The 24,671-nt window shown below is 47.1% G+C and overlaps 1 protein-coding gene across 2 annotated transcripts in view; it reads right to left on the reverse strand.

Moving 5' to 3' along the window:
- Positions 1 to 23,408, reverse strand: part of INSR (insulin receptor) — a 127,195-nt gene extending 103,787 nt beyond the window's left edge. The window contains exons 1-2 of one of the 2 annotated variants that reach the window (XM_029215667.1): positions 23,204 to 23,408; positions 5,893 to 6,444 (exon numbers count right to left, since the gene is read on the reverse strand). In XM_029215667.1, the coding sequence (XP_029071500.1) occupies positions 5,893 to 6,444; positions 23,204 to 23,303 (652 nt within the window). In that variant the 5' untranslated portion in view covers positions 23,304 to 23,408. The remainder of the gene's footprint in view (positions 1 to 5,892; positions 6,445 to 23,203) is intronic. The other variant, XM_029215668.1, reaches the window with a different exon arrangement.
- Positions 23,409 to 24,671: the final 1,263 nt, after the last annotated feature.

A 24,671-nucleotide genomic window follows, 5' to 3' on the forward strand; every position in this document is an offset into this window, starting at 1 on the left:
ATATCGTATCGTATAAGTGGATATATGTATAACTGATTCACTTTGCTGTACAGCAGAAACTAACACAACATGATAAATCAACTAGACTCCAATAAAAATTAATTTTAAAAAAAGAAAAGAAAAAGAGGGGATGAGAAGGGCTATAGGAAAAAGCAGCCAGAATGTCGGCAGGGGCAAATTCTAGGGCATCTCCCCACCCCAGCTTTCTTTGTTCTCTGCAGTTCCCCAACTTTTCACAATGAGCTAGGAAAGCACAACGGTTAAGGGCTCAGATTCTGAGCCAGAATACCTGGGTTTTGGGTTCAAATCCCAGCTCTACTACTTACTAGCGATGTGACCCTGGGCAAGTGGCTTAATCTCCTGGGGCCTCCAGGACCTCATCTGTAAGGAGGAATTGCTGGGAGAACTTGCTGCAGTATGGTAAGCAAAGCGCTTAGAACAGTGTCTGGCACAAAACAAGCCTTCACTGTCGAGAAGATTCCGATTATTACAGTACCAAAGGCAAAGTTAAAAAAAAGAAAAATGGAAGAAGGGGAGAACAGTTGTAAGCTGAAGCTCAAACCTCTGTCTAAAAGCAAACCCTTCGGGCTTCCCTGGTGGCGCAGTGGTTAAGAATCCGCCTGCCAACGCAGGGTACACGGGTTCGAGCTCTGGTCCGGGAAGATCCCACGTGCCGCGGAGCAACTAAGCCCATGCGCCACAACTGCTGAGCCTGCGCTCTGGAGCCCGTGAGCCACAACTACTGAGCCCGTGTGCCACAACTACTGAAGCCCACATACCTAAAACCTGTGCTCCGCAACAAGAGAAGCCACCGCAATGAGAAGCCCGCGCACCACAATGAAGAGTAGCCCCCGCTTGCCGCAACTAGAGAAAGCCCCGCACAGCAACGAAGACCCAACGCAGCCAAAAATAAATAATAAAATTAATTTTAAAAATAAATAAACAAATAAAAGCAAACCGTTCAAGAGAGAATGTACATGCACTTAAATAGGTAGTGTTTAATATAAATAGAGCACCTCAGCTTTCAGAGACTCTGAAACATGGATGGAAACTCAAACTCAGGAAGGAGAGACTCGCCTCCCTTTGCCTCCTGCTCCTGCCGTATGTGGCATCAACGCCCAGTTTCCTGGCACCCATCGTGCCCCAGACTCACCCACCCCTCTAACTGGCAGCGAGCAGCTGGGGTGGCCTTCCAGGAAAAAAAAAAAAAATGCCAGTGGGTTTTCCTGGGGCAGCTGGTCAAGCAAGTCCTGTGGTTTCTGTTCCCCGCCCCCCCACCGAAAGCCCAGAGCTTGGGGTCCCCAGAGCCTCAGAAGCTGAGGCACCAGGTAAGCACAGTGATCTTCCCTCTGGGGCCACAGGTCCGAGCACCCAGCTCGCATCAGCAGGTCACACGGTGGGCTTTCCTCTGCCTGCCCCAAGACCAAAGTCAGAAATGGAGCCAAGCTTTGGCAGACACTCACCCAGTGGCTGGTCTGCCCAGAAAGGGTAGTGGACTCATGGCGTCTAGGAGAAGCTTCCAGAAAATTCACAAAGTGTCAAGGGCTGGGATAAGTGTACCCCGTGCATCATTTCATTTAGCCCCCAAAACTGCAACCCTGACAAGCAGGTGCCATAATTATCCTCACTCTTCAGATGGGGAAACACTGGTTTGGTCCAGCTCATGAGCCATGACCGGCAAAATAGGACTCCAAACAATTCTCGTAACCACTTGGAAACGGGTCCAGTGAGGCTGACCTTCGGGTCTTTATGACACACCTATGTGGGGGGAGGGGAGATATTTTCTGAAGACTAGTTTAGGGCTCCATCCCATGCTTTCACCCACAGATCCCCCTCTTGTAACTCTTCCTACAAGTGCATTCAGTCACATATTCAGTGTCTATATTTGCCATCAGAAGGTCCTCTCCAAGGATGCAGGGGCTTGTCCCTACTGTGGCCCTGAGGACCCCAATACCTGGCACATAGTAGGTTCACAATAAACACATTTTGTGACCCAGCTCAAAAGACTCCATCTCCACTCTGCCCAGCCAAGGCTCCTTGCATTTGGCCTCCGTTGGCATCTCCACCCCAAATATGTAGACAGAGTGATGGAGAAGAAGCATCTCAAGACATACACCACGGTGACTTTCCTTTTAAATACTTTCACCACTGAGAACCTTCTTTTTCTCTCTCTGCCAAAAGCAGCATTGTTTTGGGATCAGGTGGAAAAAGGGACATTTTAGAGAATGTTTAAACTGGGTTCAGAGGACAACCCAACACCTTCATCCCAAATGCTGACCAGACCTTAGATGTTTCCAGAACCTGGCAATCATGCAAGAAAATGGCTCAAGGAGGTGTTGGAGAGGATTCTAGGGAAATTGAGGACTTGCCAGATAGTTTGCACAGGTCTGTGTCTGTTGCCTAAGACAGGGAGGTATCTTCTAAAGGCTCATTTCGGTCCGTTTAGATTTCAAAAATCCCATGAAATGGTGTGTAAGCCACAGCAACAAAGAAACAAGCATTTAAAGAAACATAAGCATTTTAAAAGCCAGAAATGTACTCCCAGGTTCATAGCAGCATTATTCACGATAACCAAAAGGGGGAAACAACCCAAGTGTCCGTTGATAGAAGAATGGATAAACAAAATGTGGTCCATCCATACAATGGCATATTATTCGGCCCTAAAAAGGAAGGAAATTCTGACACCTGCTACGACATGGATGAACCATGAGAACATTATATTCAGTGAAATAAGCCAGACACAAAAGGACAAATACTACATGATTCCACTTATACGAGGTCCCTAGAGAAGTCAAATCCATAGAGACGGGAAGTAGATGGTGGGGGCCAGGGGCTGGGGGAGGAGATGGGGAGTCAGTGTTTCATGGGGACAGAGTTTCAGTTTGGGAAGATGAGAAAGTTCTGGAGATGATGGTGGGGATGGTTGCACGACAGTATGAATGTACTTAATACCACTGAGCTGTGTATTTCAAATGGTTAAGATGGTAAACGATATGTTATGTGTATTTTACCACAATTAAAGAAATTGAAAGGGAAAAAAGCCTGAGCTGAGTTATACTTGATAGACAAGAGTGTAGGTTCAAAAAACAATCATTTCTTGACATCTGTGACCAGGACAGGACAACGCTTCCCCTAGGGGACACCACCACTGATTACAAACCAGGAGCAAACATCGATGCCAGATGCCAGGAACAGGTATCTGGCAGGTCTCTGCCACAGCCGTATGTGCAGAACCACACCTTCTTCAGTGATGAAACCCCCAGTGCTGGCAAAACAAGTCCTGCTCTCAAAAGCACAAGATAAAAAATTTTTAAACTAAAAAAACCTGCTCAAAACATCAGGGACATTTTTGCAGATAATACCATCCTGGATATTTTGACTAAAATGAGTACAGAAATAAATCCACAGAGGAATGTCTTAAATTATATCTCAAGATATGTAAGCCTGGAGCATTTCAAACAAGCACCTGAATTTGGAAAACGGAGCATTGAGATAAAAGACTATTCACTGTTTTCCCTGGTACCCCAGCTAGAAGTAGCTCACCCGTCTTTAAACAGAGGGGGCCACCCACTCACACAACACCACACACACACACACACACACACACAATTTTTGTGTCTCAGATGCGGTGCAAACCCCAGCCATCTTTTGTTAGCTGTGTGGCCTTAGGCAAGTTAAGTAACCTCTCTGGTCTCTAAAACAAAGATAACGGGGCTCCCCTTGCAGCTGTGTGTCCTTGTAACATGGTAGGTCCTACACAGTCTCTCCTCCCCTCACCATCAGAGAACACCACCCCCTCACCTCCAAATTCATCTGAATGGTCTCTCCCACCCAACTTATTCACCCACACCCCGACCCCCACCCCCACCTCGAAGTCTCCCTGTTCTATGAAATTCCAAACCCACGGGTGGTCCTCTACTTCAGCCAAGACTCTGCCCCAGCTTTGATCCTTCTTCTTGGTCATAGCTTGGCTTCTCTGCGTCCCTGACCTACCGACGTTCTCAAGATTTTTCCACAATATAATAATCATCGTTCCCTCCTATATCTACAAACCACCAGATTCTCTTTTCCTTCGCCAACCGCCCTCTCAAAAGAGAGGTCTCCACTCTCTCACCTCCTGTTTCCTCCCTTCCAGCATTCACAGAATGGAAGGACTCCCTGGGGCTCGAAGGAGTCCTCCCTGCTGAGTCTATAGATTCTACTCAGGACTCACCCTGTGTGGCTTCCCCATAGCTTTGGGCTCAGGTGAGAAGACCCTCCTTTCTCCCTTCCCTTATCTTTTGTGATACAACCCTTAAGCCCCGTCCCCCCCCCCCCCCCCCCCCCCCCCCCCGGCTCACTTTCTCCATCTCACATTTGCTAAGTCTTCCCAGGGAATTTCACAACGTGTGAAAAGAGTCAATAAAACAATAAACAAGTAACGAGTGTGTGTGTGGAACTAGACTTCCTGGATATCAAAACATTATAAAACTATACGTATTAGAAAAGTAACAGCCACGGTGCAAGGAAGGGCAGACATATTTATGGATACCCAGAAACAGACCCCAAATCGATGACGAACAGGTAAATTTCTGCAATACCTGGGGTTGAGACCCCAACTAGTTATTTTGGGGGAAATGGATACCCTTTTGAATCATGCACACAAAAAGGTCCCAAATGCCCAGGACAAAAAAATTTTTTAATGATAATAATTAAAGTTAAGATAGAAAATTTGGAGGAGAAAAGCATTCATTTTATGGATAGAAAGGGACTTTCTAAGCATAAAATAATGAGAGGCATGCAAAAACCCAGCTCTGAACTCCATAAACATTTTAAGCTTCTCTGGCAACTGACAGCCAGAGTATATTGTCAAAAACACCTGAACAGAAACACCTGAAAACATAACTGGTAAAGAGTTAACAGTCTTCGCTATGAAAACAACATGCAGATTAACACTTCAAAAACCACTAAGGTACTAAAAGATAAATGGACAAAGGATATGAACAGGAAGAGAAAACCCAAATGATAAATAAACATGTTTTAAAAGGTTCAACCCTGATAGCAATCAAAGAAATGCAAATAGAAACAATGACAACACACCAGCTCCTCCTTCCAGTAAATTATGAAAGATTTTTCAAACAACACTCAAAGCTAGCCAAGGTGTTCCCTCTCAGCCAGTGCTAGGAGGAGTGCCCATTGGTACGTTTCCGGAAAGCCATTTGGCAATCGGTATCAAGAAACTTTGACCCAGAAATTTCACTTCTGGAAGAGCAAAACCCGAAGGAAAAAAAAAAAATGTTCGATAAAGCTTCGACACCAAAACGTTCATCCCTCTTTGTGGAAACTAGAAATAATCTAAATGCCCAACGACAGAGAAAGTTAACTAAATTCAGACACAACAGAGCCACTAGCAGGAAGTATCCCCCCAAAACTGTGAAATAACATAGCAAAACTGTGTTTTGCTTTTATCCTTTACACAGTTCTTTTTCCAAATGTCTACCCCAAGCAGTCATACTTCTAGAATCAGATAAGAAATACATTTGTTTTTGTTTTGTTTTGTTTTTGACAGTAAAGCCCATTCTCATCTGGTCTTTCAAGCAAGAGGAACATTCAACCATCTAGCTCAGGAGTTGGCAAAATCCGGCCCAACAATTGGTTTTGTAAATAAAGTTTTATTGAAACAGCCACGCCCACTTGTTTATTGCGCCTCCTTGCAGGGTGGCTACTTTCCCGCTCCAATGACAGGGCTGAGTAGTTGCAACAGAGACCATACAGACCGCAAAGTTTAAAGTATTTAACATCTGAGTCTTTGCAAAAACGGTTCGCCACCACCTGAGCTAGTGAATGTCTCCAGCTTCTTTCTAATGAACAAGCCACGAGAAATGGCTTAGAACCCCCAAAACCTCAACGTACCTTTCTGGCAGTGGCTGTGCGTCCAACACCGCTCCACAAATTGCCCGTTGATGACAGTGGCAGGGCAGTTGGTCTTGCCCTTCGCAGCGCCTGGACAAATGTCCCCACACTCCTCATTGTCGTCTTTGTTCAGCACGATGTAATTATCCTCCACGGAATCCAGGATGCGAGACCAGTCGATAGTGGCCAGGTAGCAGAGTTCATTGTTCTTCTCGATGCGAACGGAGCCCCGGGTAATGTTCATCAAGTTGTAGAGGCCAAGCTCCTTCAGGTGAACCATCTCGAAGATGACCAGCGCGTAGTTAAAGAAGAGGCGGGAGCCCCGGATGACCGTGAGGTTGGGGAACAGGTCCTTCAGGCTCTCCAGCCCATAGACCCGGAAGAGCAGCAAGTAATCAGTGATCATGATGAGCTTGGGGAAACTGAGGTCTCGGAAGTCCTCAGGTCTCGTTTTGAACATCAATAGGATCTGCAAATGTCCTTCGATGACCGAGCAGTTGGCCAGCTCGTGCAGCCGGGTGAGGTTATTCCGGATATCCATGCCGGGGCACACTAGAAGGGCAAACAAGCAGAGAGCAAGACAGGTGAACAAACACCCCACGGATGGTTTATAAGAATTAGTGGCAGGGCCAGCCACATGGGCATGTGACCTGGGTCCCACACCCGCTCAGAAGGGCCCTGCCCTTGGCTTAATGCTCTTCCGTCTTGAAATCCTTAATTATTTTTGAGTGAGGGGTCCCAAGGTTTCATTCTGAACTGCACCCTGTAAATTCTACAGCCAGCCCAGTTCAGTGGCTTTCTCTGTAAGGTATCTGTGCCTAAGTGATTACTCCTGAAAGGCAGATCATCATCATAATAATTCCTTTGGCAGTACCCATTAGAAGCCTTAAAAGCGTCGCATCAAATATGATGCAATGAAGACATTGGGATTACAGGGGATTGAGTAATGCAGCAGGTGTGGAAGGGGAAAGGGGAGCCGTCCCCAGTGAGTTGGTGTGGAAGATCTTCAGGAAATGGATTTATGGGGATAAAGGTGCCCACATCAGAAATGGGGCAAGGAGGGCTTCCCTGGTGGCGCAGTGGTTGAGAATCCGCCTGCCGATGCAGGGGACGTGGGTTCGTGCCCCGGTCCGGGAAGATCCCACATGCCGCGGAGCAGCTGGGCCCGTGAGCCATGGCCGCTGAGCCTGCGCGTCCGGAGCCTGTGCTCCACAGCGGGAGAGGCCACAATAGTGAGAGACCCAAGTACCGCCAAAAAAAAAAAAAACCAGAAATGGGGCAAGGAGAGCTGACTTTGTTTTGTCAATTCTCCCACTTTCCTAACACTCCTTCCCAACCCGCCCTCCTGGCAGGCAGCCAAGGTCTAATTACCTTTTACCTGGGTGTGGCAAGGGCTTCCCAGAGACTCTGATCTCCCCTGCACAAACACCCTGCACACCCATTCTCCTGCAGGTGGTCCCTCCCTTGCTCTGACACCCTCTATGTCTCCCCATGACCCTGCACTTTCCCCTCGCGGCCCTCAAGGTTCTGCCCCACCACCCCCTGCACCATGTGAAACAGGCCTGCCCACTACTCTCCAATTCCAAGGGGGCCTTCCCAAGTCTTCCCTATAACATGACCTATGAAGAGGAATAAGTGAAATAATGCAGGCACCCAAGCAGTGGCTGGCACACAGTACGTGCTCAATTAATGTCAGCTATTTTGTTGTTGTTTATTTCTCCCAAACATATCACGGTGTCACCTCTAGGCTCCGTGCCTTCATTCCCCTAGACCAGGGTGGGAAAATATTTTCTATAAGGGCTCAGAGAGTGAATATGTTCAGCTTTGCAGTCAGTCTCTGTGTAGACTACTCCACTCCGCCATTATAGCTCAAAAGCAGCCAGAGACAGTGAGTGGCTGTGTTCCAATAAAACTTTATTATAAAAGCAGGCTGTGGGTTGGTGTTTCCCCCTGGGGTGGTAGTTTGGTGACCCTTGCCTTAGTCCGACAAAGTCCAACAGAACTTCTGCAATGATAGAGATGTTCTATATATGCACTGGCCACTATGGAAGCCACCAGCCATTTGCGGCTGTCTAGCACTTGAAATGCGACTGATATAAGACTGAGGAACTGAATATTTGATTTTACTTTAGATAGTGTAAACAGAAATAGACACATGTAGCTAGTGGCTACTGGACTAAACAGGGTAGCCCTAGCCCCTTTGACTGTCAAAGTCCTTTATACCTTAGCTCCCTATTTTGAAATCCAGCTCATCATCCTTCAAGATCCAGTTCAAATGTCACCTCCTCCAGGAAGCCTTCTCTGATTTCCTTTCCTCCATATACTTATTTGGATCTTTCCCTCCTCCTGTGTTCCTTATATTGGAGTTAACATTCAGTAGAACTGAATTCTTTAGACAGCCTCTCCTTGCCAAAACGCAAACACACACACATACACTCACTCACTCAGAAATTGGGAGGCAGCTTCAAGGGGACCAGGACGGCAGTTCCAGCCCCACACACTCATGCCACCCAAGGCTGAGGCTCCCAGCTTCAGTCACATCAACAGCATCTACATACAGAGGTCTGGACAGGTACCACACCACTGACACCTCCCAACAAGCTTCATCCGCACCCCACAGAAGGGAAAACTGGATCTCTAGGAGGCAAAGCCAATCAGCCAAGGACATACGACCCACCAGTAACATTCAGGGTTGCCAGATTTAGCAAATAAAAAAGCAGGACGCCCAGTTAACCATGAATTTCAGATGAGCAGCAAGTACATTTTAGGATAAGTATATCCCATGCAATGTTTGAGACATACTTATCCTTAAAAATTACTCATTGTTTATGTTAAATTCAAATTTAACTTGGTGTCCTGTATTATATCTGGCAGTATACAGCTTAGACTCAGCCACAGGTCTGGGCTTCTCAAGCCTGAGCCTCACACTCTATGTTTTACACACACACGCACACGAAATTTTGAAATTGATACAGCTACAAAGAACACCAGCCCACCATCCTCCCCAAGTTGTGTCAGAACCAAAATCAGATATGAATATGCATTCAAAGATTTACCAGCTGTTGGACATCCAGGAAATGTAAATCCAAACCACAATGATACCACTTCACTCCTACCAGGATGGCTAAAATTAAAAAGACAGACAATAACAAGTGTTGACGAGGATGTGGAGAAATCAGAACCCTCCTACATTACTGGTGGGAATGGAAAATGGTACAGCTGCTGTTGTGGAAAATAGACTAGCAGTCCCTCAAAAGGTTAAGCAAAGAGTTACCATATAACCCAGCAACTTCACTCCCAGGTAGATACCCAAGAGAAATGAAACCATAGGTCCACACAGAAATGTGTGTACAAATGCCCAGAGCATCATTATTCATGATAGCCAAAAAGTGGAAACAAGCCAAATGTCCATGAACTGACAAATGAATAAACAAAATGTGGCATGTCCATACAAAGGAAGATAATTCAGCAATAACAGGGGAGAAGCACTGACACCTGCTACAACAGGGATGAACCTTGAAAACATCAGGCTCAGTAAAAGAAGCCAGTCACAAAAGACCACCTGTGGCATGATTCCATTTACATGAAATGTCCAGAATAGGCAAATCCCTAGAAAGTAGATTAGTGGTTTCAAGGGGCTTTGAGAAGGGAAAATGAGGAGTGACAGCTAAGGAGTATGTGATTTCTCTGGGGGGTGATGAAAATGTTCTAAAATTGATTGTAGTGATGGTTACCCAACTCTGTGAATGTACTAAGAACCACTAAATTTAAACTTTAAATGGGTGAATTGTATGGTATTGAATTAGATCTCAATAAAGTTGTTATTAAAAAATTAAACAACTATAACTGTAGTGGACAACAAAGAGCTGCTTTTTTTTTTTAAATCTCCAATGACTCTAACTCAACTCATTAAAGCTGTATGTGTCCCTATTAGTCTAAGACAACAGAGCAATTTACTGCGTGAACAGAAAATACCCAGAGGATGTTAGAGATGGTGCCAGCAATAGATGTCAGACCTTGTACTGGCTTTTAATAACTCTGGGTGGGAACTGAAAGATGCTTCAGGTTCTCAGTAAATGACACCTGGTTAATCACCACTCTACACACAGGAAGGGAAGGACCCTGAGGACCGGGGGAGGATGGGGGGGTCCTGGTGACAGCTAATAACAATTACCATGTAAAGCACTTGGCCATGTTCAGGCAGGCACATTCTCTTGATGAATTCTCAGAATAATCCCAGAGGAGGTGGATAAACGAAATGTGGTCCATGCCCATTTTTGTGATGAGCAAATCGAACTCACACAGGCTGAGTTTTAAGGGGTAATGCTAGGATTTCAACCCAGCAATTAAATGCAAAGTTTATGCTTGAACTATGTTACAGTTTCTCCGTCTTTGTTCTTTAAAAACATACCAAATTAAGAAGCAGGTGAATCCGACTTAAATAAGGAAACAATGAAATGATGTTCATGCAGTAACAACCTGGAGGAAGCTTGTTAAAGACAGTTTCTTTCGTTCACTCCTTCAGCAATCATCTGCTGAGGACCTGTTTCTGCTGTTCCAAGGACTGGAAGTGCTTCAAGGAATAGGACAAGAGGGATAGGACGATAGGATAGGGAGATACATGTATACATATAGCTGATTCACTTTGTTATACAGCAGAAACTAACACAACATTGTAAAGCAATCATACTCCAATAAAGATGTTAAAAAAAATAAATAAAAGGAATAAGACAGAGTCTGCCCTGGATCTCACAGACTACTAGTTGCTCTTAACTACCCAAATCAACTGAAAGTATAACTGAGGAGGAGATCTCAGTTATTCAAGGACAGCTTCAGGAGCTAGAAGAGATAATGAAAATGAGCTATTTGACTAAGTCCAGGACAATCAAGGAGGGCTTCCCGGAGGAGGTAACACCAGAACTAAAACCTACACAAGCAGTGCAATAAGTTCTGCCTACTTCACTGGAAGGTCAAGAGCTGTAGCCTGTCGCTGTAGGTCACAAGGGTGTATAGGGCCTAGAGCAGCCTTATCCAATAGAAACATGATGCGAGCCACACAGAATTTAAAATTTTCTCTATAAAGGTAAAAAAGAAACAGTGAAATTAAATATTCTTAATTTAACCCAATGTATCCCAAAACTTCACTTCATCATGTAAGCAATACAAAAAGAAATCTATGGGATTTTTTTCACACTATGCCTCCCCAGCGCCACATGTTTTATACACTTGCACCAGGTCTCAATTCAGATGCTACATTTTTATCAGAAATACTCAATCTGTATACGCAGATTTCACAAAATGAATCACTGAAAAGGTAGGTTCTTTGTATCCCCAAGTTGTTCCAAGCAAAAGAGTTGTTCAATAACAGAATCAAGCATTGATTTTTTTTGACATTTCAATCAACTAATGTTAAATGAGACTTTACATTCACATTTTTTACATTTAAATGAATTAAAGTTAAATAAAAGTAAAAATTTAGCTGCCCTGGCCACAATTTCAAGAGCACCATGTAGATAGTGGCCGCCATATTGGATGGCACAGCTATAGACCATTTCCATCAAAGCAGACCGTTCTGTTGGACAGCGCTGGTCTAGAAGTTCACCCTCGGCCAGAAGAATCTAAAAATTTTCCAGAAGGAGAGAAGACTGACATGAGAGCCATCTTGGAAAGTGTCCCCTCTCCCCTGGTTTTCTCTCTATCATGAAAACAGCAAAGAGGTACTAAGGATCTGGGAGAGAGGTATCTAGAAGGTTCTGAAACTCCTTTACAATGCTAAGACTTAGTTATACTTTCTGCTTTCAAGCCTGAATGTACTCATTCCTTAGTCTCGACATTCTTCAAACGCTCCCTGGTGACGTATCTGGGGCCACACGTTCCTCCCTGCATTACTTCCAGTCTTAACAGGGTTTCTTCCAAAATTCAGGCATGCTAGCCAACAAGCCTTGGGTTCAGGGGTCTGGCCACCACCCACACCAGTTTCAGGGCATGCCAGAAACCCAACAGATCTGGCTTCCCACTCCAGCATGGGCACCTGTCAGCTGTATAATCCTGAGCCATAAACTCAATTTCTGTGTGCCTCAGTTTCCTCACCTGTAAATGATGACGATCGCATGATGAAAGGTATGAAGAACAGATGAGAACTGGGGTCTGACCACGTGTATATATTAGTTCTCCACTCTAAGATACATGGAACCAATTCCCAGATTTATTCCCTTCATAAATTAGAACTTGGGCACACCGAGGTACCAGATACCCTTAAGGTTCTCCACCTGCCTGAAAGACTGGCTCTTTAAAATTGACTTCAGCCAAGAAATCCCCTGGTGGTTCAGTGGTTAAGACTCTGTGCTCCCAATGCAGGGGGCACGGGTTCGATCCTTGGTCGGGGAACTAAGATCCCACATGCCATGGGTTACAGCCAAAACTAAAAAATAAAAATTGACTTCAGCCAGAGTGTGTGAGATGGATTCTGTTGCAAATTGCTGGAAACGGAAGGGCAGTAAATATCCCGAGGGTGCAGTCAACAGGCAAACTGTCGCCCAGATAGATTTTCTAGAAGAGGAAAGAAATTGAGGCTCAGAGAGGAACATGTCCTCCTCAAGGTCACAAAGCAAGGAGGAGACAGACCTGGGATTTAAACCCAGTATATGAGTCTACTGGGGCCACCCTAACAAAGGACCACAGACCAGGTGGCTTAAACAAGATAAATTTATTTTCTCCCAATTCTGGAGGCTAGAAGTCTAAGAACAAGGTGTCAGCAGGATTGATTCCTTCTAAGGCCTCTCTCCTTGGCTTGTAGATGGCCGTCTTCTCCTTGTGTCCTCACACGGTCGTCCCTCTGTGTGTGTCTGTGTCCTAATCTCCTCTTATAAGGACATCAGTCTTATTAGAGGCCACCCTAATTATCTCATTTTTACCTTGATTACCTCTTTAAAGACCCTATCTCCAAAGATGGTCACATTCTGAGGTGTTAGGGTTAGGACTTCAACACGTTAATTTGGCGGGGGGTGGTGGGGGGGGACACAATTCAGTCCATCACATAGGTCCCCAGGGCACCAGCACCTGTGCCCTTAGCCATCACACAGGGTTCCTCAAAGTGTGTTCTGTGGACCGACAGCATCAGAATCACCTGGGGCGGCAGGTGTATGTTAAAATGCAGATCCCTAGGCCCAGCTCTAGACCAAATGAATCAATATCTCTGGGAGCCAGGCCCAAGAATCTGCATTTTAAAGAAGGTCCCCAAGGATATGATAGGGCCTCAAGTAGGACAGACGTACTGTCTACCCAACCTGGGCCACCTCTCCAGCAGGGGCTCTTTCCAGCTCCCATTCTTCTGCCCCACCCATTCCTCTGAGCACTTTGCCCCAGGATCAATGCCATCAGATACCTTCTTTGGGGCTGTTGATTGTTGCTAGAGGGAACCGCATAAGCACGGTGGACTGGCCCCCACGAATTTCAAAGAAAGCTAGACCCACACCCATTTATTCTACCTGAGTTCCTAGAGCCACTTCTGACCTCAGTTCTTGTCTTGGTCAGCTTGGGCTCCAATAACCAGATGCCATAGACTGGTGGGGTTAAACAACAGACATTTATTTCTCACAGCTCTGAGGCTGGAAGTCCAAGATCAAGGTAGCTAGCATGGTCAATTTCTGGTGAGAGCTCTCTTCCTGGCTTGCAGACGGCCGACTTCTCACTGTGTCCTCACATGGTCTCCCCTTGGTGCATGTGTGCAGAAAGGGAGAGATCTTTCTCTGTCTCCTTCTTCTTTTAAGGTCACCAGTCCTATCAGTTTAGGGCCGTCCTCTTATGACCTCGTTTAACCTTAATTACCTTCTAAAAGCTCTCTCTCCAAATACAGTCACGTTGGGGGTTAAGGTTGCAACCCATGAATGGGGAGGAGGGAGGTGGCCATTCAGACCATAGCAGTTCTTTTTCAGCCAGACCTTTTGCTCCTAACTTCAAGCCATCCTATCCTCTCCAGGACCTGCCCGCTCTGGGCTAGACTTTGCTTCCTGCTTTGGACAAACATGTATCAATTCCTTCTGCAACCCATACTTACGAGTATGGTTTCATTTCCCATGCAGTCAGTGTTTCACTAGAATGCACCTCCAATGTGCAGACCAATGTCTATGGGGACCCAGACAGATATACCCAGTCTGTACTGAAAGGGAAGGAGAATGGGGTGGGTGATGAAGCCAGAGAGGGGAGGAAGGAGGCCTCTGAGCCAGTTCCATAAGGAGGAAGCAGGCATCCATGGGTGAAAAGGGGGAAGAAGGGTGCTTGGGGCACAGGAAGCAAATGCAAGCACATGGAAGAAGAGGGAGCCCCGAGGAACTGCAGTCATGAGCCTGGCGAAGTGAGATTGCACACCACACAGCTGAGGCTAGGGCTCCACTGCCAGGGGAATGGACTGAGCTGGCAGCTATAGAAGGACCAAAGCAGGAAGTAGAAAAATCTCTCTGGCAGCAAGGAAGAGAAGGTACTGGACGAGGCACTCTGGAACCACATCTATGGCATGGCCTAGGGGGCCTATTCTGGGGGTGGGTACCAGGGATTAGCATCAATGGGACTTGGTCCCCAGGGAGGTGGAAGAGAGGGGGAAGAAGTGAGGGTCCTCTCTCAGTGAACCTGGAGAGGACCAGATAGGACCAGTTTAGGGTGGCAAGGACAACAGGCTCCGTTTGGGGCATGTTGAGTCTGTAGGGGCTTTGGGATGCTCCCAGATGTGGGTCCAGTGGGCACTGGGAAGATGTGGACCTGGAGCTTGGGAAAAGGGGCGGATGCTGGCAGAAGGGATGAGAGTAGGTGATAAAACCAGGAGGAGAAAAGGATGGAAGGGGGGCGTGCCTCTGGCGAGCACAATATTTAAGGCCAGGGAACCAGAGAGGGGACCAAAGACCCATAGTCATCCTGACACCAACACCTTCTACAAGCCTGTCTGAAAGCTCTGGAACATCTAGGCTAATTCCTCCAGTCAGTTCCACAGTTCTGTTATCCCAAGGACATCACACATCAAACCACAAGATGATAAGGGGCTTCCATGACATTTCAGGAGTCCTACCTCCTCGTGTATACAAATAAGGATGGATACTGCCCACAGAAGACACCAGAAAGAAAACCAAGAGAAGTCTTGCAAGAACAAAAAAGTAGCAGATGTCTTCGATACAATGTAACTGGATATAATTAGGAAGGAACAGCTCAGTGAGAATTCACCCCTTTTCTGATCTTCTGTAAGGAAACAGGATACATCTTTGAAAACAGATTAGCAACAAGAAATCAAGAAAGGCCATCAGAAAACAGGTGGAGCCCTGCCCTCTATCCCTTTGTGTCCAACCACTACCTTTTTCCGCACTGTTAACAAACACAGTTTTTGGAAAGTACCTATGTTTTCCACATTACCACAAAGGCATAGGAGAGAAGCAAGAACCTCCTGGTAACAGGCTGCTCTTCCTGAACACAAAACAGAAGCTAACCTATAAACCCGACGGGACACCACACCCTTAAGGAACTGAAAGAAAAACTCAGATTTGACATCAAATTTTAATCCTCATCCATCTGCCGTGAACTCCAACTGGAACTCATATCCAGTCTGCACTGGGCAACACAGAACAGCAAACCTCGCTCTGCCAGAAACGAAATATGTTTCTAAACCCCTGAAAGCCACTGGGGCGCTCCCTGGCACCAGGGTCAGCAGAACACGGGAGACCCCTCCTCAAGACACAGGCCAGGGGTTTTGTGCCATCTCATGAACTTTCCGAGAGGTAACCAAGGATTTGTGCCCAGATGAAAATACGACAAAAAGGGCGGATGCATTCAAAAAGGATTCTACACGGATGCTGACAAACGCAGTTTCACAAATTTTAAACCCCAGTGATAGGAAACCACCTACAGCAGATTCTCTTTGTTTATGGAAGCTATTTTCTACAGTGTTCTCAAGGACGCTAATTTGCAACTCCATCAATACCATAACCTTGTTGTATGTGTGTTTCTGTTTAAAAACACCTTATTTAATATACATTGTTGATTCACTAAACTCTATATAGTTCACGCCTGAGAAAAGCTTATCCAGCAAATGTACTTTCTCCGGAAGGTACATCACAGCCTTCTAGTGCTTGGGACCCTAGACAGCACTTCAGAACGATGCATGCGGACCATGGTAAACCACAAAATCACCAACAAAAAGCACAAGAAAGTGTGAAAAACATGGCACTAAATACATCACAAAAAAGGACATTTTTGGGGAACCTTCCTACACTGTTGGTGAGAATGTAAATTGGTGCAGCCACTATGGAGAACAGTGTGGAGGTTCCTTAAAAAACTAAAAATAGAGTTGCCATATGACCCAGCAATCCCACTCCTGGGCATATACCTGGAGAAAACTCTGATAAATGCACCCCAATGTTCATCGCAGCACTATTTACAATAGCCAGGACATGGAAGCAACCTAAATGTCCATCAACGGATGAATGGATAAAGAAGATGTGGTGCTTATACGCAACGGAATATATTAGCCATAAAAAATAATGAAGTAATGCCATTTGCAGAAACATGGATGCACCTAGAGATTATCATACTAAGTGAAGTAAGTCAAAGACAGATATCATGTGATATCGCTTATATGTGGAATCTTAAAAAATGATACAAGTGAACTTATATGCAAAACAGAAACTGACTCACAGACATCAAAAACAAAGTTATGATTACCAAAGGGAAGGGGGTGGGATAAATTAAGAGTTTGGGATTAACAGATACACACTACTATATATAAAATAGATAAACAACAGGGACCTACTGTATAGCTCAGGGAACTATATTCAATATCTTGCAATAATTTATAATGGGAGAGAATCTGAAAAAGAATATATACACATACGTATAACTGAATTACTTTGCTATACACCAAAAACTAACACAAAATTGTAAACCAGCTATACTTCAATTAAAAAAATTTTTTTAAAGGACATTTGTTTTAATCCTTGGGGATTTATGAATTCACAAGGGGAGAGATGCAACAGGAAGGCAAGATGTCACCTTGTTTGATCTGAGCTGGAACATGCATGTCAGATGATTCCAATTTTTTGCCACTTGGTGCATGTCCAGGAATAACCACTAAAGCGCTATTTATTTTGGAGTTACAAATAAATTTTAGTGAATAGGGGAATTCACAAATATGGAATCCAGGAATAATGAGAATCTTATGAGTACTTGGGTTTTCAATTTTAAGAAGATTGATCCAATTATAAGATACTTTAAAAAATATTTTAAGTTAATTTTTACTGGGGTATAGTTGATTTACAGTATTGTGTTAATTTCTGCTCTACAGCAAAATGAATTGGTTATACATATACATATATCCACTCTTTTTTAGATTCTGTTCCCATACAGGTCATTACAGAGTATTGAGTAGAGTTCCCTGCGCTATACAGGAAGTTATTCTTAGCTATCTATTTTATATATAGTAGTGTGTATATGTCAATCCCAATTTATCCCTCCCCTACTTCCCCCTTGGTAACCATAAGTTTGTTTTCTGCATCTGGGACTCTATTTCTGTTTTGTAAATAGGTTCACTTGTACCATTTTTTTAGAGGTATCACCTCACACCACTTAGAATGGCCATCATCAAAAAGTCTACAAACAATAAATGCTGGAGAGGGTATGGAGAAAAAGGAATCCTCCTACACTGTTGGTGGGAATGTAAATTGGTGCAGCCACTATGGAGAACAGTATGGAGGTTTCTTAGAAAACTAAAAATAGAACTACCATATGATCCAGCAATCCCACTCCTGGGCACATATCCAGAGAAAACCATAATTTGAAAAGATACATGTATCCCAATGTTCATTGCAACACTATTTACAATAGCCAGGACATGGAAGCAACCTAAATGTCCACGGACAGAGGAATGAATAAAGAAGATGTTGTATATATATACAATGGAATATTATTCAGCCATAAAAAAGGACAAAATAATGCCATTTGCAGTGACATGGAGGGATCTACAGATTGTCATACTTAGTGAAGTAAGTCAGAAAGAGAAAGACAAACATAAGATACTTTTTAAAGTCTAGAGAAAACTATAGGGATGGAGAAGGATCAGTGTTGCCAGGGGTTTGAGGTAGGGATGGCATAACGATAAAGGGATGGCCAGAAGGAGTCTGGGTGGTGATGGATGGGACACTTCTGTATCCCGACTGTGGGGACAGCCACACAACTCTATGCGGGGGCTAAAATGCAAAAACTGTGCACCAAAAAAAAAAGTCAGTTTTACTGTATGACCATTTTAAAAATAAAAATGTTTAAAGATACGCACCGGGCTTCCCTGGTTGGCGCAGTGGTTAAAAATCCGCCTGCCAATACAGGGGACACGGGTTCGAGCCCTGGTCTGGGAAGATCCCACATGCCGCGGAGCAACCAAGCCCGTGCGCCACAACTACTGAGCCTGCGCTCTAGAGCCCGAGAGCCACAACTACTGAGCCCACGTGCCACGACTACTGAAGCTCGCGTGCCTGGAGCCCATGCTCCACAACTAAAGAAGCCACCGCAATGAGAGGCCCGCACACTGCGACAAAGAGTAGCCCCCGCTGGCCACAACTAGAGAAAGCCCATGCACAGCAACAAAGATCCAACACAGCCAAAAATAAATAAAATAAAAATAAACAAATTTATTTTTTTAAAAAGTCACACAAGAAAAAATAAACTTTAAAAAAAAAGGAAAAAAAATTCATTGGCCAGTACTTATGTTAAAAAAAATTTTTTTAATAAATAAATAAAGATATACACCAAACTGATAGCATGGTCATTTCCCAGGACAGAAATGCAATGGTTTTAGGGACAAAGGGGGACTCTGGTTTTTTCCTCTCTATACTTTCATAATTTTTTTTGCAATAAGAATGCACTACCTGTTATTATTTTAATTTGAAAATCATAAATACGGCTTTTTTAAGATTTTTTTTGACGTGGACCATTTTTAAAGCCTTTACTGAATTTTTTACAATATTGCTTCTGTTTTATGTTTTGCTTTTTTGGCCGGGAGGCATGTGGGACCTTAGCTCCCCTACCAGGGATCGAACCCGCATGCCCTGCATTGGAAGGGGAAGTCTTAACCACTAGACCACCAGGGAAGTCCCATAAATATGGTTTTTAAGTTGCAAAACATAACCCAAGCCACCCCGATGTGTTCTTAATAGAAATTAACATAAGGGCGGGTCTCAAGAGAACATCTCATAGCAGATACCACTTTCTTTTGGTACTAGAGACAGGGCCAGGAGCACGGAATCCTCATTCAATGCCAAGAAGACCGTTTAAACAAATAAATCCAAAGATCGTACACACACAAACACACACACAAGGAGGGAACATCACGGTTATTTTCTCACCATCGGAACCCCTACATTCAGCACAGCAAATGGTATAAATTTCTTTAATACTGCTTGCTCTGTAAAGGGGAAAACACAGCATCCCTGGGCGTTTCATTTAACTTGATTCATTCAAAGTTGTATCAGGGACCACACAAGCTATGAGGTATGTCATCATGATTCTCAAGGAGTTTGTTCTAAATCAGGAGTTGGCAAACTTTGGAAAGGGCCCAAGTGTAAATATTGTTGGGAGCCACGCGATCACAACTATTCAACTCTGCCTGGAGAGCACAAAAGCAGCCAGAGGATGCATGAACGAATGGGCATGGCTGCGTGCCAGTAAAACTTTATTTACAAAAAAACTGGCGTGGGTGGGCAGGATTTGGCCCCTGTTCTAGATAAAGGCTTTGACCATATATAAATTAAAAACTGAGTGAGACAGAGAGAGTCAAGGGTAGAGAATGGCCCTCTATGAAGAAGGGCCTAATATCTTAGTCTAGGAAAGGAGCAGAGGAAAGGAAGAAAGAGGATGGGAGAAGTCAGACACAGGTGAAAACTAACCAGGAGACGGTGCCTTCCAGTGGAAGGCAAAACCCAGAGAAGTCAACTGGGGTGAGGCTACAATTGGGAGGTGAGGGATGACCTTCTCTAGTGCCATGGGCAAAGCGATGGAGACACAAGCCAGATGCCGTGGGCAGAGCAGTGGGTGAAAGGTGAGAGAGCAAGGGCGGTGGGGACCCATTGGAGGGGAGGCTTGGCAGGGGAAGGCGAGAGGTAAGTGGTGAGTAATGGGGCCCAGGGGAGTATTGAGTGTTTATAGGCTGAAAAGAGAAAGGCTCCTGGGTAGATGGAGATCCCTGAACAAACAGAGGGGAGAGAGCAGGGGACCCAGGTGGGTAAGTGTCCTAGAGAAGGAAAAAGTTATCTCCCCAAATGCAGTGATTCTTAACTCAGGACAGTTGGCAATGTCTGGAGACACTTTTGGTGGTCATGACTTGGAGAAGGGAATTGCTACTGGCGTCTAGAGATGAGGGATGGCGCTCAACATCTTAAAATACACAGGACAGCCCCCTGCAACCAAGAGCTATCCAACCCCATATGTCGAGAGCAGAGAAGTCAAGAGGTTCTGCTCTAATCAAAAAAGAAAGGAAGTCAACGATGGAGTGGAGTGAGGTGGGGACCCCAGGGGGCTCACCCCAATGACCTCTATGAGTAAGTGGGACAGGGGCGAGGGGTGGGTCACCAGGAGGGAAGCAAAGCCTGGGAAGAACCCCGGGGAGGTGACCCGGCAAGCAGAACTTCTGCTCTAAGGGTCCCGGAGCACACGAGAGAACACACAGGAGAAACATCCGGTGGTATCTGAAAGCAACATCTCACACCTCAACTATACAACTCACTGCCCACCCCTCCACCCCCGCCGAAACTCTGTGGGTTTTCACTGTAATTAATCCCACTTTGCCTTCATTCTCTGACTTTGCAATGCCTCGGGTCATCTCGGGCCAGAGCGGATCAACCCGAGGAGAAATGGAGGGGAAAGCCATTGCCCAGTTCAGCCAAGCCACAGAGACTCCATGGGGGGACGAAGTGGGATGGCACATACCATGTGACATCTCTGAGTCCTCAGTCCTTAAAAATCCCATTGATTTCCCTCTACCCCACCCTCACCCACCCCAGCCAAAATGCCATATTGGTTGCTGTTGGAGATAAGCCATCTGTAAAGTTTCACGCCCCTCCCTAAACCTCCAAAGGGCATCACATGTCATCTATTCAGTAGTATTTTGTTAACCTTTACCACGGGGGTGGGGAGGTTCAGACTCCAAAGAAGAACCTTTTATTAAGAAACCTTTTATTAACAGACTGGGGTTCTAATCACAGCTCTGCCATCTCGCCAAAGTTCCTCACCTTCCAAAAGGACAATAAGCCTTACCTCCAAGCACTGCGGTGAGGATTAACTGAGATTACCTATGCAAAGTGTATAGAACCGCACCCGCTGAGTGTTTGCTTATATTCTCGTTAGTTAGGAGTTATTTGGAGAATAAAGCAGCTGTGACTTGGACTCCTGGGGAGGACAGGAAGGATAGGAGTTGAATCTAGAACAAATATTTATCAAATACCTACTAGGTGCCAGGGACTGCTCTAGGCTCTGGAAATGTAGCAGTGAACGAAAGAAACATAAATCTCTGCTCCTGTGGAAACTGTAAACAAGTAAGAAGCAGAAAAATCCATCTACAGACCCCTGAAAGCCCAGGCACAAATCCACCGTTAATTACCAAAGCTACCAGGAACAGAGAAGCAAGGAAACATACAGGGGTGAGCCCACACACACATACGCAAAGCCTAACAACTGGTCTCGGGCTTTTTTAACAAGACCCTAAACCACTTGCCACCCTCCTTCATGGAGCACCCACTGTATACCAGGGTGCTTGGAGACAGTGCCTAACTGGCAAAGGTGCTCAGCAAACCCGGTTTGTCAGCTCCAGAGCCTGCGTGTGCTTTCTCACGCCCCTCGCTCAACCGTCAGGGAACTGAGGAGCTTCGGTTTCTTCCCTCCTTGACCCCTTCCTCCTCATGACTGATCTCCTTTTATGGCGAAATCTGAAGAAGTAACCCAACAGATATTTTGAAAGCAGGGCCTCAGCCATCATGGTGGGAAACCCCAGCTATATTCTCTTAAACGATTCTTCCGTCCTTGACCTGCAGCCGGGAAGACCTGCTGTGAAGCCCAAGAAGGATGCTGGGATTTGCCCCTGGTGGCTGCCAGCACAGGGACACTCAGGAGGGAGGCTTTGGGGGCTGGAATGACCACAGGTTAGAGACCTCCCGGAGCTGACAGGTAAAAGGGCAGAGGAGGGAGGTTATTAGGGGGCACATGGGCCGTGGGCAGCAGTCCAGAGCCTTGGGCCCTGGCACCACTGGAGAGGTTCGTTTTTCCCTCTGGCACTGACTTTGGGGCAAGTGAGTTATGTGTCCTTCCTGAGCCTCAGTTTACTCCCTACGAAATGGACCACCAACGGTATAAGCCTCAAGAGTCCGCCGCAAAGGTCCAGAAAGAGGGACTTCCCTGGCGGTCCACTGGTTAAGACTACCCCTTCCAATGCAGGGGGTGCGGGTTCGATCCCTGGTCGGGGAGCTAATATCCCACATGCCCAGCGGCCAAAAAACCAAAACGTGAAACTGAAGCAACATTGTAACAAATTCAATACAGACTTCAAAATGGTGCACATCAAAAAAATCTCAAAAAAAAAAAAAAGGTCCAGAGAGATAAGACCGACCAGCCCGTGGCATTTGGTGACACTAACTACAATAATCATTAAAGCCGACACTACCTCTGCTACTACAACTGCGCTGTTGCCAAGGCGCTAGAGTTTGCCTCCCGATATCTGGAAACAGTACCCAAGAGTGTAAACATGGACCTGAAGTCGGGGTAGCCATGGGTCTAGATACGAGGAAGAGGGGGGGTGGATTCTACAGTTCCCCGCCCCAGGCAGCGTCACCTACCAGCAGGGACCCTCGAGGGACCCCCTCCCCAGTCCGTCACCCTCGACTCTGGCTCCAAACCGTCTGTGCCCCAGGAACTTGGCTGTCCGAGAGTGTCCAATAACCCCACTTCTCGGAGGCGACTCAGGACGCGTGTCCCGTCTCCGGAGCCAGTTGGGCTCGGGGAGGTCCAGGCACGGCACAGGTCCGAGGAGCGCTCGGGGGAGGCGCCCGTGGAGGGGCGAGCACTGGGGCAAGGTTCCTCCAGCCCGGGGCCCGCACGCGGAGCGTGGAGCCGCGAGCCCAGGCGGGCAAAGGCCAAGGTCAGCGGCTTCCCGCCCCCCACGAGGCTGGAGCTACAGTCCCGGCCACCCGCCCTCCGGCGAAGGAGGGCTCTCAGTCCACAGCAGGGGTTCCATTTTGGCAAAGGGTCCCCTCCCCACCGCGCTGGTCCCCGCCCACTCCCGGACCCCCAGACTCACCCTCTCCAGGGTACAGGTGGCCCGCGGCGCCCACCAGCAGCGCGGCAACGGCCACCAGCAGTGGCACGGCCGCCGCCCCCCGCCCGCCCCCGGCGCCCATGGCTACGGGAGCGCGGGGTCCGGATGGATCAGAGCGCGCGGCGCCGGCCCGAGGGGTGCATGCTCCAAAGCAGCCGCCCGAGAGGCGCTGGGGGCCGCGCGTCCTTCTCTTCCACGCGGGCGGCCCAGGGGCCGCAGCCTCCGCCCGGGAGGGTCCTTGAAACAGCCCCAGGAGGGGCGCGCGGCCTCCGCCGCTGCAAATCCGGCAGCGCGGCCCGGTGGAGGCGGCCCCGACTCCGGGCCACCGCGGACCGGGCCCCGTCCCGCGATCTCAGGGCCCCGAGCCCGGCGCTGCGCCCCTGCCTCCTGGCTCTCGGCCCCGAGCGCTCGGGGGCTCAGATCTTCGGACGCGCGGACAAACGGACGCGCGGACAGGCGGGCGGGCACCTGGGCAGGCGGGTGACGAGCGGGCGGCGGGAGCGAGGGCTGCTCGGCCCGTAAACAACGCGGCCCGTCAGCTGGGCCCCGTGCGGGCCGCGGGAAAAGGCGGCGCGGATCCGGATTCGGAAGGGACTCGGCGCCCGGGAGAGGCCCGAGAGGGGTAGAGGGAGGACCGGCAGGGGGGAGGCGCCGCCCCGCCCCACCCGCCAGCGTCCCTATCCTGGGCCCCGCGCTGGAGGCCCCCGGCGCGCCCTAGCCGAGGGGGCGCCACAGATCCCTGCCCAGCCAGAGCGCCCCTTCCAGCCCCGTGACTCCCGTCTCAGAGCCTGGGGGCGCCCCAGATGCCCGACCCAGCGAGACGGATCCTGTTTAACGTTTTGCTATTTTGTTCATCATGGGACTTTGGAAAATTCATTTTGATTTTTTAAAAATATTGCATTAAAATATTGTTTATCTAGGTTACTCGGTTTTTTGTTACTCCCTTAAATGTTGTGCTCGCCTCCCCCTCGTCCCAGTCCCGCCAGCGCCCTGTCCTACCCCGAGTACTCCCCAGCCCAGCGCAGGCCCCTGGGGACAGCCACGTGCACGCGCGCCCCGTGCGCTCAATGTACTGGTGGCCTGGGCCCCTCCGCGCGGTCTGTGGTTCAAGTTGGAGAAATGACCCCTTGGAGAACGTGCAGAACCTCGCAAAAGTGCAAACGGGGCGGTGGAGATCTTGGATATGACACAAATGGACACACGCAGTTTTTCAATACTGCAGACCCAGAGTCCTCTCTCTGGATCAGCCTCACCTGTATGACGCATGTGAACAATACCTGCGGGTCAGATTTGGGGAGTTGCAGGAGAAATAAAGTATGACAAAGCACCCAGCACAACTCTTGTCTGAGGGCATTCGTTCTTTCTCTCATCTATTAAACAAATATTAATTTGCCAGGAGGTGGGCCCACTGTCCTTTTAACTCAAACCTATTCCTGCCTTCCTGTCCCTC

Source organism: Monodon monoceros, unplaced genomic scaffold, assembly GCF_005190385.1.
Source record: "Monodon monoceros isolate NGI ecotype Baffin Bay Population unplaced genomic scaffold, NGI_Narwhal_1 Super_Scaffold_12, whole genome shotgun sequence".
Classification (NCBI taxonomy): domain Eukaryota; kingdom Metazoa; phylum Chordata; class Mammalia; order Artiodactyla; family Monodontidae; genus Monodon; species Monodon monoceros.